The 16,962-nt window shown below is 40.6% G+C and overlaps 1 protein-coding gene across 1 annotated transcript in view; it reads left to right on the top strand.

The window, feature by feature from the left end:
• Positions 1-2,485: 2,485 nt before the first annotated feature.
• The window catches only part of ZMPSTE24 (zinc metallopeptidase STE24), a 44,059-nt gene continuing 29,582 nt past the window's right edge, over positions 2,486-16,962 (top strand). The window contains 6 exon segments of the mRNA NM_001132985.1: positions 2,486-2,622; positions 5,065-5,211; positions 11,955-12,041; positions 12,584-12,700; positions 14,140-14,292; positions 16,070-16,211. Of these exon segments, the coding sequence (NP_001126457.1) occupies positions 2,500-2,622; positions 5,065-5,211; positions 11,955-12,041; positions 12,584-12,700; positions 14,140-14,292; positions 16,070-16,211 (769 nt within the window). The 5' untranslated portion in view covers positions 2,486-2,499.

The raw sequence follows: 16,962 nt of genomic DNA, 5'->3' as shown, positions 1-16,962 counted from the left end.
ATGAATTCCAGTCAGTCTTGGCTTTCTGACACCTCGGCCTCCTACTCTCCTATCTCTTCAGACACACGGTGACAGATCAATGCTATGATGCCCCTCTCCCAAGCAGTAGCTAACCTTTATTGGGCAATCAGGGCCATCTACATTGCTAGGAGCTTTACGTGAATTTTCTCATTTGATCCTAACAATACGAGAAAGTAAGTACATACTATGTTATTCTCATTTTACTGAGGGGGATCTGACGCACAGACAAAGAACTTGCTAATACGTGGTGCAGCTGTGGCTGGCAATCAAGCAGCTTGACTCTTAACCTGTGCCCTTAGCCACAAAGCTTGGGTGGTAGAAGCTCCTGTGAGGCTTTGGACTCACAGACAGCTGAAGTCAAGAGTGAAGAGGGCATAGCAATGATGGCCTGAGGGAGAGAAAATTTTGAAAAAGTGTTTACCCCTCATATATTTAAGTTGGTATCTAACTGGTTCCATCATAAATTCAAATAGTTGCAATGGATGTAAATTCTTGCAAATTGTAAATACTGACATTTTAAGATAAAACTGTTAAGTCATTGCAACTTTTCAGGATAAAGAAAAGAATTTTAAAAACTGTTAAATCACTCTTTATAATGTATTCAAGAGAATCTACATAACACCTGAATAACACCATTATCCATTAAAACATACACTAATGAGCTCTTCAACATTGTTCTTTTATTATCTCTAACATATTTAGATTGTACTCTAACAAAAAATGTTATTCAAATGTAATACTTTGATGTTTGAACAACTTTTATTGATCACTTCTTTGCAATAAAAATATGACATATGTAGTAAACCTTAAAAAAATTTTGCATAACTTTATGGCTCTATGCTGGAATTCTTCTGAAGTGAGTAATCATCACAATAATCTTTAGTATATAATGGATCAAAATGACACGATTGCAAATATTGATAATACACAGTTATAAAAGGTGAAATTCTATTGGGAACACATCTCTTAGTGAGATAGATGGGGCTGACCTACCAATTAATTCATTTATCTGGATGAATAGTTCCTACTGGTAGATTAACAGGGTTCATTTTCAATTCTGTTGTTTTCACAGATACAAGTGCTGAGAAATGGTTTTACATAAATAGGTGAGAATGCTAGTAGTTTTGTTGTAAGCATGTCAATCAATCGTTTGGTTTCTTTCTGAGTTGCATGCCAAAAACCAAATAGTGTTCCTTCATCAGCTGACAATTCATGGGCCACCATTAATTTTGTTGAAAGCAAAGAACTGGAAACCATCTGACTTGAAAAGAATTTGTTATCCTGTTATTAGAGTCATTCACTTTCTCTAGTGACTTTTAATTATACTAATTACTCTCAGAGGCATTTAGGCAGGGTTGAGAAATTCAAGATATTAATTTCAACACATCTTTAGCATCACAATATCACAGTAATTTAAATATATTTTAGTTGTAGCTATTTAGCTCACTTTATTGTAAATAATAATTATGCTAATTAGCAACGATAGTATGTTTAACCAATTAATCATCAGATTAACTTTCGGTCAGAATAATTGACTTCAATTTTTAAGTCAAAGCAATGTACAGGCGTCCCAGTCACCATATTTCACTTCTGAATTCCAAGAGAGAAATGGCATTGCGCCTTACTGATGCAAATATGTACCTAGATAAAGTAAGACGCTTTCATTTCAGGTATGTCTAACGCACGCTATCCTTGCTTTGTTCCAGGGCACTCTCGCAAGGAAAACGCCTTCTCTGACTACACTTGGGGTGGTTGAGACGAGATCTTCAAATGAAAATTCTCAACGCTACCGTCCACTCTCTCATACGCTTGAATTCCGAACACCCCAATATTGGCCAAAAGACTCCATTTCTAATGCCTGGTCTTGCTTTTGAGGTAGCTCTAACTCAGAGGCACGATTTTTAGAGCCTGGGAAGTCGGCTGCTGTCCAGTCCTTCCTAGCCGCGGGAGCCGCGGCCCACTCAGTTCCGGCCCCAGCCCCGACTACCTGTCGCCTTGTTGGGGGAAGGAGGGCAGATACCGCAGCCCAGTCAGGGTAAGCCGCTGACCCAGAGGATGGAACTGCGGCTCTGGAAATTAGAAAGAGGAGGTCTTCGCCGCGTTCACTAACCCAGGAAGAAAGCCAGAACCCTAGGCCGGAACCCAGCGTCACGACGTGGGGGAAGAATGTTGATGCAACACAGCTCAGCCGGGCCCGGAACTAGGCATCTGGGTCCATGCCCTCTTTGGGCCGGAAGTGAGGAAGGTGGGGCTGGGGCTTTTCCTGTAGAAACTAGGAGGGACTAGGGGGAGTCTGCAAGGGGAAGAGTGTGTCTGTGACACTGCCAGCAGCGGGCAGAGGGAGGGATGGGGGCGGGTATCGGCGTAGGGGCCCTCGGAAAGAACGGATATTGCTGTGACACCGCGGGGACGCTCTGAGGGGACGAGTGTCGGTGTGGCACAGGTGCACGTTGAAGGAGCCGGCGGAACCGGGTGGCCATGGGGATGTGGGCATCGCTGGACGCTTTGTGGGAGATGCCGGCCGAGAAGCGTATCTTCGGGGCCGTGCTGCTCTTCTCCTGGACAGTGTATCTTTGGGAGACCTTCCTAGCACAGCGGCAGGTGAGCCTAGACAGGGTCCAACCTGACCCCCATACCCGGCCAGCCCTGGACTAGCCTTGGCTTCGACCCTGAGACTCTTGATTGCTCCGGTCCCCGCGCCAGTCTCGTCTCTGTGGTCCCTGCTGAGTCTCGTAACTTGGCCCGATGGCGGACTGTGGCATTGAGGGGGGTCTTGGTGCGTCAAGGAAGTTTTCTGTAACGTTATCATGGGACCCAATCCCGTTAGGCCCTGGAGGAAGGCCTGGGCTCTTGTGCCCTCCCTGCAGCTTCCTTGGGATCCTTGGGCCCAGACTTGGCCTCCTTTATCTTTGGAATAAGCCTTTAAAAGGATTTAGACACCCAACTTCCTAATGACATTTATGTATTCATGCCTAACCATAGGATTTTGCAGTCCTTCCAAGAACTTGCACTCTTGTTTCTCCTTAAACTGCATACATTGTTTCTGCTTGAAAAAACAAAAACAAAAACTTATCGGGCCGGGCGTGGTGTCTTCATGCCTGTAATCCCAGCACTTTGGGAGGCCGAGGCGGGCGGATCACCTGGGGTCAGGAGTTCGAGACCAGCCTGACCAACGTGGCGAAAACCCATCTCTACTAAAAATGGAGAAATTAGCCGGGTGTGGTGGCGCGCACCTGTAGTCCCAGCTACTTGGGAGGCTGAGGCAGGAGAATCACTTGAACCCAGGAGGTGGAGGTTGCAGTGAGCTGAGATTGTGCCACTGCACTCCAGCCTGGGTGACAAGAGTGAAACTCAATCTCAAAATAAATCAATAAATAAAATTAAATAAAATATATTTCTCGTTTTTCATAAAATCAACATTATTTTAGTTTAAAATATTAAAATGGTAAAATAGAAAGTGAAAGTTAACAATTTACCTGAGATAACCGTGGATTAGAGATCTGAACTTTTGTTCATTTATTTTTAATCTTTATTTATTTATTTAATTTTAGAGTCTAGTTCTGTCACCAGGCTGGAGTACAGTGGCGTGATCTCGGCTCACTGCAAGAAACTAGGAGGGACTAGGGAGAGTCTGCAAGGGGACGAGTGTGTCTGTGACACTGCCAGCAGCGTGCAGAGGGAGGGATGTTCAAGTGATTCTCATGCCTCAGCATCCTGAGTAGCTAGGATTACAGGCACGTGCCAGCATGCCCAGCTAATTTTTGTATTTTTAGTAGAGACGGGGTTTCACCATCTTGGCCAGGATAGACTATTTATTGTATTTAGAGACAGGGGCTTACTCTGCCACCCAGGCTGGAGCACAGTAGCATCATCATAGCTCAAGGCAGCCTCGAACTCGTGGGCTCAAACGACCCCTCCACCTCCACCTCAGCCTTCTGAGTTGCTAGGACCACAGGTGCAGATCACTGTGCCTGGCTAATTTTTTTATTTTTTTGTAGAGATGTTACCCGGGGTGGTCTGGAGTTCCTGGACTCAAGTCATCCTGCCGCCTCCACCTCCCAAAGGGCTGGGATTACAGGCGTGAGCCACCGTGCTCGACCTCCCCTCAGCTTTTATTGGCACACAACAATATATAGGGAAAGCATGTTGTAGTGGCCCATTATTTTATTTGGTATCCATTCTCTGTATTACATTTCCTGGACTGAAATTACCCTTACCTTTTATAATTTAGTATAATGAGAAAGTTGATCTTTCTCCTTTTTTTTTTTTTTTTTTTTTTTTTAAAGAGATAGAGTCTCTGTCACCCAGGGTGTAGTGCTGCGGCACAATACAGACTTACTGCAACCTCTGCCTTCCAGGCTCAAGTGATCCTCCCACCTCAGCCTCCCAAATAGCTGGGACCACAGGTGCACACCACCACACTCTGCTAATTTTTGTATTTTTTGTAGAGACGGGATTTCACCACATTGCTCAGGCCAGTCTTGAACTCCTGGGCTCAAGGAATCCTTCTGCCCCTGTCTTCCAAACTGCTGGGATTACAGGCGTGACCCACTGTGCCCGGCTGAAAGTTGATCTTTTCTCACAGACCTGATATGTTTCCATGTGGTGCTCCTCAAGTTTCTGGCATTTAGGACCAAATTTAATGAGCAGCCTCAGTATCTGTTCATACTCACGGTTAGCATGTGTGCTTCTCCTTTCCATGAATTTGTTTTCCTTATTATAGGAGGTATGTAATACCCAGAATGAGTAGTACATGTAACAAAGTTGTGATGTTACAACTTTGGTTTACATATACAAACTAAAGTGTGATGACAACCCTGATTATAGTTTTACCAGTCAGGTCGCCTCAGGTTCTCTTGTTCTGCTTTTATTTTCCTGCATCAGTCGTTTCATGTACTTGATCAAGTGCAATATTTGTGTAGGTATAAAGCAAATTCAACAAATATAAGTGGCAAGCTATAAACCATTCAATGTTTGATCATAAATGACTTGTAATAAACAATCGACTGTTTTCACTAAAGTGTTTTCTTTAAAATATTTCAGAGAAGGATATATAAAACAACAACTCATGTACCACCGGAGTTAGGACAGATCATGGATTCTGAAACATTTGAGAAATCTCGACTCTATCAACTGGATAAAAGCACTTTCAGCTTCTGGTCAGGACTCTATTCAGAAATTGAAGGCACTGTGAGTAATTTACTTCTTGGAGAGACAGTCTGTCTGGTTGTTTTCATTTTGATATTTTTGTAACACAAAAGAGGGTACCACACTTAAAAGTCCCAGAATGCTTTCTTAACCTTTGTTATTGATAGTAACGGCTGTGGAGCTAAAAAGACAGAAACATAACTGCTTAGTCAGTTGAAAACTATAGAATATGGGAACTATTATCCTGAAGCCAGGTAGGAAAAAGATCCTCTTCCATTAGGATCCAGCTGAGATGTCATGTCTTCTAAGCAACCATTTGAAACTCCCTGCCTGACGAATGTGGATAGGGTAGCATCCTATCATTATTCCTGTCAGAGTACTTATCTCATTATGTTGAATTTGCCTGGATTTTTTTTTTTTTCTTCTGGCACAGTCTCGCTCTGTCACCCAGGCTGAAGTACGGTGGCGTGATCTTGGCTCACTGCAACCTCTGCTTCCTAGGCGCAAATGATCCTCCCACCTCAGCCTCCCTAGTAGCTGGGACTATAGTTGCATGCCACCACACCCTCTCAGAGTGGTGGGATTACAGGCATGAGCCACTGTACCTGGCCTGATTTGACTGTTTAATTGGCAGACTGGTAGTTCCTTAAAGAAATAGTTAAGTCTTGTTCATCATTTTATACCTAGTGCCTGGCACGTAATCAGCATGTAGTTCCTATTTATTGAATGAAATAATGTGGGGTTTTTTTGTTGCTTTTTTTGTTTTGTTTTGTTTTTGTTTTTGAGCAGTGTCTTGCTCTGTCGCCCAGGCTGGAGTGCAGTGGCACAGTCTTGGCTCACTGCAACCTCCGCCTCCCGGGTTCAAGTGATTCTCCTGCCTTAGGCTCCTGAGTAGCTGGGACTACAGGCGCGTGTCACCACATCTGGCTAATTTTTTGTATTTTTAGTAGAGATGGGGTTTCACCATGTTAGCCAGGATGGTCTCGATCTCTTGACCTCGTGATCTGCCTGCCTCAGCCTCCCAAAGTGCTGGGATTACAGTCATGAGCCACTGTACCCTGCCACTTTTATTTTTATCATCCTGATCATCATCATCATCATTTCTCTAGAACTTTTAGATCCACTGGTACCACTAAGAGAAAGATTCCTAAATTTAAAAGAATTATGATCAGCTACCGTCATTGTTTCATGAGTTAAAGAAACTGGCTTTATGTAGCTGTGATAAATGACAGAATTGTCTAGCTCATCACAAAATTTTTCTTAACAAGTATGGAATAATAAGACTAGTGTGGTTAGATCCAAATTATTAGAAACTGCACTTATTTCTTCAAGGTGATGGAAAATGGCAATGCTTCTAGAAGAGTTAAATTTTGGTATTTAGAAAAATTAATAAATGATTTGGAAAACAAAATCTCATTGGCTTTGAGGATACACGGCTATTGCTATTAAGTAATCTTTTCAATAATGACTTGGCTTTAGTTAATTTATCTGAGCATTTCTTCTGTTAGGGACAGGTCACAAGTAGGAAATCATCCTTCAGAGACAGATGGAAGTAGAAGTGGTTAATTTAGACACTATTTTTTTTTTTTTTTAAATAGATGAAAGAGAGTTTACTTATGTATTTATATAATGGCCTTGGTCCAAAAAAGACTAAAGGGAGCTCAAAAAAGAATTATAGTAACTTTAAAAAATACATTAAACATATCCAAGATCTTAAATGTATTGTTCTCCCCAAAAACTAGCTGCTTCCAAACTTCATTTAATATTTTGCGTGTTTTCCCGCTGTTGCTTGGTAAGTGTATTTGCCTCTTCTTTCTGCAATCGATGTCTGACAGCTGAGTTTTGCTGTTTTGTCAACTGACATTTCCCCTTCTGTTTCACCAGTTCCAGAGAATTGTTGAACAACTTACAACACTACCTGAAGAAGTAATACTCAGAGTTCTTGTTCTATACTGATTAATAGCTCCCATATTTTCTTCATCTCTGAAAGGTCTGAATTCTCTGTTTAATAATGACAAGGCAATTAAATGAGGTAGACACTATTCTCTTTCTGATGTTTGCTTCTTGGAAGTCCTTTGACTTTACCTGCTACAGGGCCATAGTAAAATAATAGGAAAAGCATTTTCAGTCTCCTTGGTTGTCCCTGGTAAATAGTGCCAGGACAGATAGACAGTAGCTTGATAATTATGGTTGGTGACCATAGGAATGGCTCTTTGTTCTAGGAGATGACAGAAATACGGAGAATACTTATATAAAGTGAGAGCTTTGTAATGTACTGTGGCTCAAACTAGAAGCAGTACTGAAGGGCTAAGGTTGGGAACAGTAATAGTTAATAGTTGTCATGATTTTCACTGCATACATATTTTTATATTTATTGTTTGATGTTTACAACAGTGAAGTAGAAAGGATAGGCATTATTATTCCCTTTTTATGAATGAGGAAGCAAAGGCTTGGATAAATTAAAGGGCTTGCATGTTTAATTGCCAAGGGACATGCTAATAAGTAGGATAACTGGGTTTCAAACTCTGTTCTGCTGAGTCTTTAAAATGACATTGAAAAAACCATTCTTGAAACTCTAAAGACTGCAACATGAATGTGCTAAATTTATCTCTGGGGATTTTCTGGCTGCATTTACACTTGGCAGGAAGAATATTTTGGGTAACTTTGAAACCTTGTTTTGTTTGGAAACAAGTTCATTAGTTTCTATTTTGTGTTGATTAGAATTAACAGGTTTGTATGTTTTGGTCACAGAGATCAAGTGAGAAGATTAGCTTCGACTTATTTATTTATTTATTTTTTGCCATAGTACTTTCTACCTGAGGGAACCTAAACAGAATCATTGTGTGGCCAGTTGTGGTTGCCACTGTTCACATAAATACGACACTGCACCCAGACAGAAAATGTCCAGCCTCTCTCAGACACTTTCTCTAATATCTCACAGATATCAATAAAGGGCCCACTGAAGAAATGGAATGGCTGGGGAGCAGAGTAGGTCAGGGTTGAAAAGTTTAAATTGTTGCTTCTCTAATTTTTGCATGTTTCTATATGAGCAGTTTCACCTTCTTGAGCCTAAGTTTTCTCATCTTTAAAATGAGAAGTGGGCTGGGTACGGTGGCTCACGCCTGTAATCCCAGCACTTTGAGAGGCCGAGGTGGGGGCAGATTATCTGAGGTCAGGAGTTTGAGACCAGCCTGACCAACATGGCGAAACCCTGTCTCTACTAAAAATACAAAAATTAGCCTGGCGTGTTGGCACGTGCCTGTAATCCCAGCTACTCAGGAGGCTGAGACACGAGAATTGCTTGAACCCGGAGGTGGAGGCTGCAGTGAGCTGAGATTGCAACACTGCACTCCAGCCTGGGTGACAGAGTGAGACTCCATCTCAAAAATAAATAAAAATAAAATGAGAAGTGTGTGGATGTTAAGCCATACCTTGTATGGTTTGTGGCAAGGACTAAGTGAGTGAGATAGTATAAATGAAGCTCAATGCATAGGAATTACTTAGTCATTGGGTTTCTTTGGACAAGTTACTTTAACCTCTCAGTTAAAGTAACCTTTCAGTTAAAGAGTTTCAGTTGCCTCATCTATTAAATAGAGATGATTATACCCTTTTCCCTGCCTGTTTTTCAAGACTGTAGTAGTGAAGCCAGGCATGATGACTCAATCCTGCAATCATAGCACTTCAAGAGGCTCAGGTGGGAGGATCACTTCAGCCCAGGAGTTTGAGATCAGCCTGGGAAACATAGTGATACCCCATCTTTGCAAAAAAAATTTTAAAAAATCAACTGAGTGTGGTGATGTGCACCTGCAGTTCCAGCTACTTGGAGGCTGAGGTGGGAGGGTTGCTGGAGCCCAGGAGATCGAGGCTGCAGTGAGCTGTGATCACACCGCTGTACCCCCACCTGGTGACAGAGTGAGATCCTGTCTCAAAAAAAAAAAAAAGGAATGTAGTGAAATAATATATGTCAAAGCACTGGAATTATTTTTTCTGGGATCATTAATTTTGCCATAGAACAACCCTGGGAGCATGCTTAGTGAAATTGTCAACGTAGAGACATTGTACAGTTCACCATGCTTTGTTTTTCAGTCCCCAAAAGAAACTAAACAAGGTTTGCAGTATCAATTTTCAAATGCATTTATAGATCATTCAGAATTCATATTAAAACTACCCTTGATGCTTATTTAAATACTGGACTTTTAATAATAGTTGCTGTAGCCTTTACTAAAAGCATTATAAATCCTTAATTATACATTATTTATTAGTATTGGGAATTGGCTGAAAGAAATACCATCCCAGGTCAATTAGATCAACAACTAGAGCATATGTCAGACAGTGGTACCAAAGCGTGTCTTTTGGGAAAACAAGGTTTATGTCTAAGATTGAATTAGTTGTAGTAAAGTGGAAATACCTGGAGATAGTGTTAGGGGAGCCTTTTGAAAAGCAATTTATTGGGGCTGAGTGCAGTAGCTCACGCCTGTAATCCCAGCACTTTGGGAGGCCACAGTGAGAGGATTGCTTGAGGCCAGCCTGGGCAACATAGCGAGACCCTATCTGTAAAAAAATTAAAATTAGCCAAGTATGGTGGTGCATACAGTCCTGGCTACTTGGGGGGCTGACATGGAAAGATCCTTTGAACCCAGGAGTTCAAAAATTCAGTAAACTATGATCATAACACTGCTCCCCAGCCTGAGTGACAGAGTGAGACTCTGTCTCTTAAAAAAAAAAACAATTTATTAAAGCAATGATTTTCAAACTTTAGTGTATATCAGGTTTACCTAGAAACTGCTGGGCCCCACTTCCACCTTCTGATTTGGTACATCTGGGGTAGGGCCTGAGACTTTGCATTTCTAAGAAATTCCCAGATGCTGTTGCTGCTGTCCAGAGACCATATTTGAGACCCATGATATTAAACCAATCCAATGTACTGGTAACAGTCTAAAAGATGGATAGTTTAAAGTGTGGGTGAGATTGTGGGAAAACAGAAACACTGGAGTACTGCTGATGGGAGTGTAATTTGTTATAAACACTTTAGGAAATATCCTGATAATACCAAATAAAGTTGAAGTCCACCATGGATGGATCTAAGAAAATTTAGAGTACAGAAAGCAAATTGTAGACTGATAAGTACAATACGATGTCATTTATATACATTCTTTAAAAGCATACATAAATCACTATATTATTTGTAGATACATATATGAAAATGGGAATTAGGTTGGAAGGGTACCCATGAAATATGATAGTACCAAAACCCCTCAAACCATGAGGAACTATGTCTGAACCAGTGGGAATATTGTGCTTCTATTCAAGGAATGTGATTGATCATTGTGTTCCTAAGCTGCTGTCCTATAGAGAGAAAAAACAAATTGATTCCTCTTGACAAATGAGTTCCATGAAGTTGTATGTGTTTTGGGCGGTAGAATTTCTTAAACATGCATTCTTTTCAAATTTTGAGCTGCTTCCTATCTCCTAATGTCCTGGTTATTTAGTGAATGTCTGTGTTCACTTTATCTGCCCAAGACCAAGACAAAGGGTGGTGCTGAGGAAGAGCCTTCTGTGAAAGCCTGGCCCCTACCTCACCTCTTCCTGACCCAGCAAAGACACAGATAAGCCCATTCTGTTCCCCAGTTTAGTAAGTGGACATGACTCACCACTTCTGTGCTTTGTCCTGATGGAAAAGGACTATTTTCTTTCACAGAAAAGACAATTACGGAGCCATATTAATGTGGTTCAAATTCCATTTCTATCACTCATTAGCTGTTGGATTTCGAACGAGGTTTTTTTTTTTGTTTTTGTTTTTGTTTTGTTTTTTTTTGAGACAGGGTCTCATTCTGTTACCCAGGCTGGAGTGCAGGCACGATCATGGCCCACTGCAGCCTCGACCTCCCAGGCTCAAGCAATCCTCCTACCTCAGCTCCCCCAAGTAGCTGGGACCACAGAATCGTGCCACCATAATTGGCTCATTTTTGTATTTCTTGTAGAGACAGGTTTCACCGTGTTGTCCAGGCTGGTCTCGAATTCCTGAGCACAAGCAATCTGCCTGCCTTGGCCTCCCAAAGTGCTGGGATTACAGGCATATGCTACCACACCCGGCTGTTTAACCTTTCTAAGTTTAGTTTGTGATTTTGTTGTGGTCTTTTGACAAAAGTTTTTTTTTTGTTTTGTTTTAGAACAGCTTTATTGAGATAATTCATGTACCATACAATTCATATACAATTCATCCATATATAGTATACAGACAAAAATGTTATTTTAACCACCTAAATTTAGTATCTCAATGGTTAGTACTCATCTAAGTGCATAATTTATGCTAAATGTGAAATAGGTCTATTTTTTAAAAAGTTATTTTATTTTGTTATTTTATTTTATTTTATTTTATTTGAGACAGGGTCTCACTTTATTGCCTTGCTGGAGTGCAGTGTCACAATCACGGCTCACTGGAGCCTTGACTTCCCAGGCTCAGGCAATCCTCTCACCTCAGTCCCCCAAGTAGCTGGGTCTACAGGTACGCACTATCAGGCCCAGCTAATTTTTAAATTTTTTGTAGAGACGGGGTCTCAACTCACCTTGTTGCCCAGGCTGGTTTTGAATTCCTGGCCTCAAGCGATGCTTCTGTCTGAGTCTCCCAAAGTGCTGGGATTACAGGCATGAGCCACCGTACTGGCCTCTTTTGTTTTTTTAATAGAGAGATGATTATTTTGTCCTTTCTTTCTTTATACCATGCTTTCTCATATGATAGTTTCTAGTACTGTTCAACTGTGATCAACGTATGCTTTGTTTTATAGCTTATTCTTCTCTTTGGAGGAATACCTTATCTCTGGAGACTTTCTGGACGGTTCTGTGGTTATGCTGGCTTTGGACCAGAATATGAGGTATGTGATTCATTAGCATATATTTGTCATGGTATTTCTTTTAGCTTGGCAGGCTTTCTACTAAAGTTAATTTTTTGGCTTCTGCCAATGTTAAGATTTGCCTCTCTGCATAGTCCTTGGTTACCCATGCTGTATTGGCATAACATTAGTTACAATAACAAATCCAAGAATATCACAGGCTTATTTGCAATGGTTTATTTCTCAATCACGTAATAGTCCAGTGTGAGTATTTTTAGTTATCAGGTGACTTTCTTCCATGTGGTAAGCCAAGAATCCAGGCTCTTTATCTTAGGGATTTGTCTATATGATTTAAGGTACCTTTCATAGAGTGCCTGTGTAATAAAAAAGGAATTGTTTTGTTTCTCATTTACTTCTCTCAAAAGTAAATTTTTTTGAAGGCAGGGATGATGTTTCAGACCTTGTGTTATCCATAGAATCAAGCATATTGCTTGGGATGTAGTAAGTAAGTGCTCAGCAAATACTTTTTCATTTGTTTGCTAGTAGTTCATAAAAACTGGATTTTTGTTTTTGCTTTTGCTTAGATCACTCAGTCCCTGGTGTTTCTGCTGTTGGCTACACTTTTCAGTGCATTGACTGGTTTGCCATGGAGTCTTTATAATACTTTTGTGATAGAAGAAAAACATGGTTTCAATCAACAGGTATAATAAAGAATACAAATGTTCTCTTTTAAATGTGGAAAAACTTCTGTGCTTTTATCCTGTACTGTTTATAATTTAAACATAATTTACTATTTCAGAGTATGAATTGAGAAAAAAGGGAACTACAGATATGGTAAAGATCATAGCTGAAAATCTTGGGGGCTGCGGTGGCTCAGGCTGGTTGCCCTGGCACTCAGGGAGGCGAGGCTACATGTTCGAGGCCAACCTGGTCAACATTGATTTAAAAAAAAAAAAATACTTAAGGCCGGGCACGGTGGCTCATGCCTGCAATCCCGGCACTTCAGGAGGCTGAGGCAGGTGGATCCCGAGGTCAGGAGATTGAGGCCATCCTGGCTAACACCATGAAACCCTGTCTCTACTGAAAATACAAAAAATTAGCCGGGCTTGGTGGTGGGCGCCTGTAGTCCCAGCTACTCGAGAGGCTGAGGCAGGAGAATGGCGTGAACCCATTCTCAGAGCTTGCAGTGAGCTGAGATCTCGCCACTGCACTCCAGCCTGGGTGACAGAGTGAGACTCCGTCTCAAAAAACAAAAAAGAAAGAAAGTCTTGACTGGGTACAGTGGCTCACGCCTGTAATACCAACACTTTGGGAGGCTAAGGCAGGAGGATCACTTGAGTTCAGGAGCTCAAGACCAGCTTGGGTAGTATAGTGAGACTTCATCTCTACAAAAAAATTCTAAAAGTTAGCCAGTTGTGGTGGCATGCACCTGTAGTCCCAGCTGCTTGGGAGGCTAAAGCAGGAGGATTGCTTGAGCCCAGGAGGTTGAGGCTATGGTGAGCCATCATTATGCCACTGTACTCCAACCTGGGCAACAGAGCCAGACCCTGTCTCTTAAAAAAAGAAAAGAAATTTATGTTATAAACTCCTTTAGCACTAATGTCTATTGTTTTTCAGCTACTAATAATCATTTGTTTGTTTGCAACAGGGTCTCATTCTGTCACCTAGGCTGGAGTGCAGTGGCAGGATCATGGCTCACTGTAGCCACGACCTTCCAGACTCAAGCAATCCTCCCACCTCAGCCTGCCTAGTATCTGGGACTATAGGTGAATTATACTACACTGGGTTAATTTTTTTGTTGTTATTTTTAGTAGTGACAGGGTCTCACTATGTTGCCCAGGCTGGTCTGGAACTACTGGGCTCAAGCAATCCTCCCATCTAGGCCTCCCAAAGTGCTGGAATTACAGTCGTGAGCCACTGCACTCGTCCTCAGTTAATAATGTTTAAATGAATTTTCAGCTGTAAAATGCAAGACATTTACCCATTGTCTTAAGCTGCCTAATGTCATATAATATAGTTTCACTGCATGTTAATTTTAAAAATTGCTTTAATAATGTATCCTTTGTATTTATCAGTTATTTTAAAAAGCAGAACCAGTTTCTCAGTTTGTTGTGGTAATGTTTTCTTTTTCTTTTTGCAGACTTTGGGATTCTTCATGAAAGATGCAATCAAGAAATTTGTTGTGACTCAGTGTATTTTGTTGCCTGTGTCTTCACTTCTACTTTACATTATTAAAATTGGGGGTGACTATTTTTTTATTTATGCCTGGCTGTTCACATTAGTTGTGTCTCTGGTGAGTAAAATCTTTATTTCATTTTCTTTTACAAAAGTTCCTTGGTGAGATTACTGTAATCATCATTGGCATGTAAACAGTTCTTAAGAAGCAGCTGAAATATAAATAGGTGCTTATATACATTTCCCCCTTGGTTTCTACTTTTGATTGTAGAAACAGGAGTGTTGACTGACCATAAATTTCCTTCTCCTTATGCTAACTCTTCAGGTCATAGAAACTAGTTGTTAGTCACTTTTAATGATTCAGTTGTCAGGCAGTTTTGGGTTGTGCATTTGTGAGTTGCCACCAGAATGACTAAGTGTGATAATTTAATGACTCCTGATTGACCTCCACTGCCTAAAATCATGGTTATTTTGAAGAGAAATGAGATTTAAGAGGGACAAGAGAAAGAAAGCATATACTTAACCGGCTTTCTTCTGCTTCCCTTCCCTTGCCTTTCCCTTCCCCGTTAGACACTCTCTCCCTTCTTTGCCCCATCTACTTCCCCTTCCCCTTCTATCTTTTACCCATTCTTCTTCCTTTCCTTCTCCTTTGTCTTCCCTTTTCTCCCCAACTGCCACCTATTCCTGCCTCTCTTCTTCTCCTTTCCTTTTCCCTCTCACTCTTTTCCCCCTGATTTTTCCCTCCCTCACATCTCCTATTCCTCTTCTCTTTCCATACTCTCAAGTGCTTCACAACACAAACACTACAACACAGTCAAAATGGTCTGTTCAGGGCCAGGCACAGTGGCTTATGCCTGTCATCCCGGCACTTTGGGAAGCCAAGGTGGGAGGATTGCTTAAGCCCAAGAGTTTAAGACCAGCCTGAGTAACACAGTGAGACTCTGTCTCTACAAATAATAATTTTTTAAAAACCCAAAGTGGTCTGTTCAGTGCACCCAGAAATTATCATCTGTCAGCTCTTCAACTCCATTGATGAGGTTTATTTTATTTTATTTTATTTTATCTTATTTTAGAGATAGGGCCTCCCTGTGTTGCCCAGGCTGGAGTAGAGTGGCTGTTTCACAGGCATGATCATAGTGCACTACAGCTTTGAGCTCCTAGGCTCAAGCAGTCCTCCTGCCTCGGCCTCCTGAGTAGCTGGGACTACAGGTGTGTGACACCATGCCCCAGCTGAGGTTTATTTTAGTCTGAATTACGTAATGCTCATTGTTTCATTTTCCATTGATGGGATCAAGATCAGAAAATGGGCGCTAGTTGGATTTACAGGTATCTATTGTATGGCAAATTAAAGTAAGAGGAAAAAGAGCAGAGAAAATGCTCTAAAAATGCTTAAGGAAGTGCTATTTCAACCACAATGTACAATTATGAACTACAGGTAATTAATTTTAGCTGATAAGCCAACCAAGTAACAGCACACAATCAAGTCCTACTAATTCTTTTTTAGGAAAGACTTCAGGTCTATTGTGATTAGGCTAAAAGGCAGAACTGCGTGTTATGATTGACTCATGAAGCATCAGAAATCCCCAAGATAGTTTTGAAAGGACTATACTTATTACCACCTAGAGATTTTAATCACTGTTAGTAGCATTATCCTTTAAAATAAAATTCATAAGTTTACTCTGTTATCAGACTACTCATTTCAATTTAATTCATCAGACAGATATTATGCTCTTACTATCTGGTACTATTTGGGCCTGGGAATACCAGAGCAGGTAAGTTCCTTGTTCTCAAGTTTGAGGTCAACATAATTGTTTTAATATAATTTAATCTGTATAATAAAGAATGGTTTTTCTTTAAGAACATGTTCATATGTTATTCTGACATTTACTTTTCAGGTTCTTGTCACAATCTATGCTGATTATATTGCCCCTTTATTTGACAAATTCACACCTCTGCCTGAGGGAAAGCTTAAAGAAGAAATTGAAGTAATGGCAAAGAGTATTGATTTTCCTTTGACAAAGGTGTATGTTGTGGAAGGTAAGGCTACCTGGGGATAAGAAAGTTTTATCCAAGTGGTTTGTTTTATTTGATACTTTATTCTTAAAATTTTAATAAAAGAATAAATCAGTTTTTGTTTTTTTCTTTTTAAAATTTGTTATTTAAAGGCTAGGAGTTTACCTTTTGGCTTTTTAAGATTTACAGAAATTGATAACATAGGCCAGGGATAGAAACTGGTGGCTTGATGCCCAATCCTGCTCTTGTCTGCAGCTATGTTTGTTTGGTTTTACAGTATTGTTTTAAATTTTTGGGCCAAGGCTTTTTCACTCTCTGTTATATTATGTTATATATTAGACTGATTTATTCACTTCTGTTATCTGCCTAGTTCTTTTAGGTAGTTAAGTTGGACTCTTGAATAGTCAAATTCTGTTTAGTATTAGTTTGGAGGCTCTTAAACAAAGCCAGTGTTATTGGCTTGTCTCCTCCAACAAAATATCCAGTGTTCCGGAGGACTCACCTGAAGATTGATTACCAAAGACTGCAGTACCACTGAGTACTGCAGATTTGTTATACTCTGCTTTTTTGATGATTACTTTTGAGATTTAAGTGGTCTCTGGACCATTACTCAAATCTTGACTTCCCATTAACACCCAGTCTATTACTTTCTTTGAGACTTTGGTAGTTGACTTATTAAAGTCTCTAAGAAGCCTACGGAGATGTAGAGAGAAACTGTTGTAAGGTTCTGTGACTTTCAGAATTTATAAAGTCCATATAAATGAATGTAATAGTT

This window comes from Pongo abelii, chromosome 1, assembly GCF_028885655.2.
Source record: "Pongo abelii isolate AG06213 chromosome 1, NHGRI_mPonAbe1-v2.0_pri, whole genome shotgun sequence".
Lineage (NCBI taxonomy): Eukaryota > Metazoa > Chordata > Mammalia > Primates > Hominidae > Pongo > Pongo abelii.
This window is presented reverse-complemented; position numbering and strand designations above follow the sequence as displayed.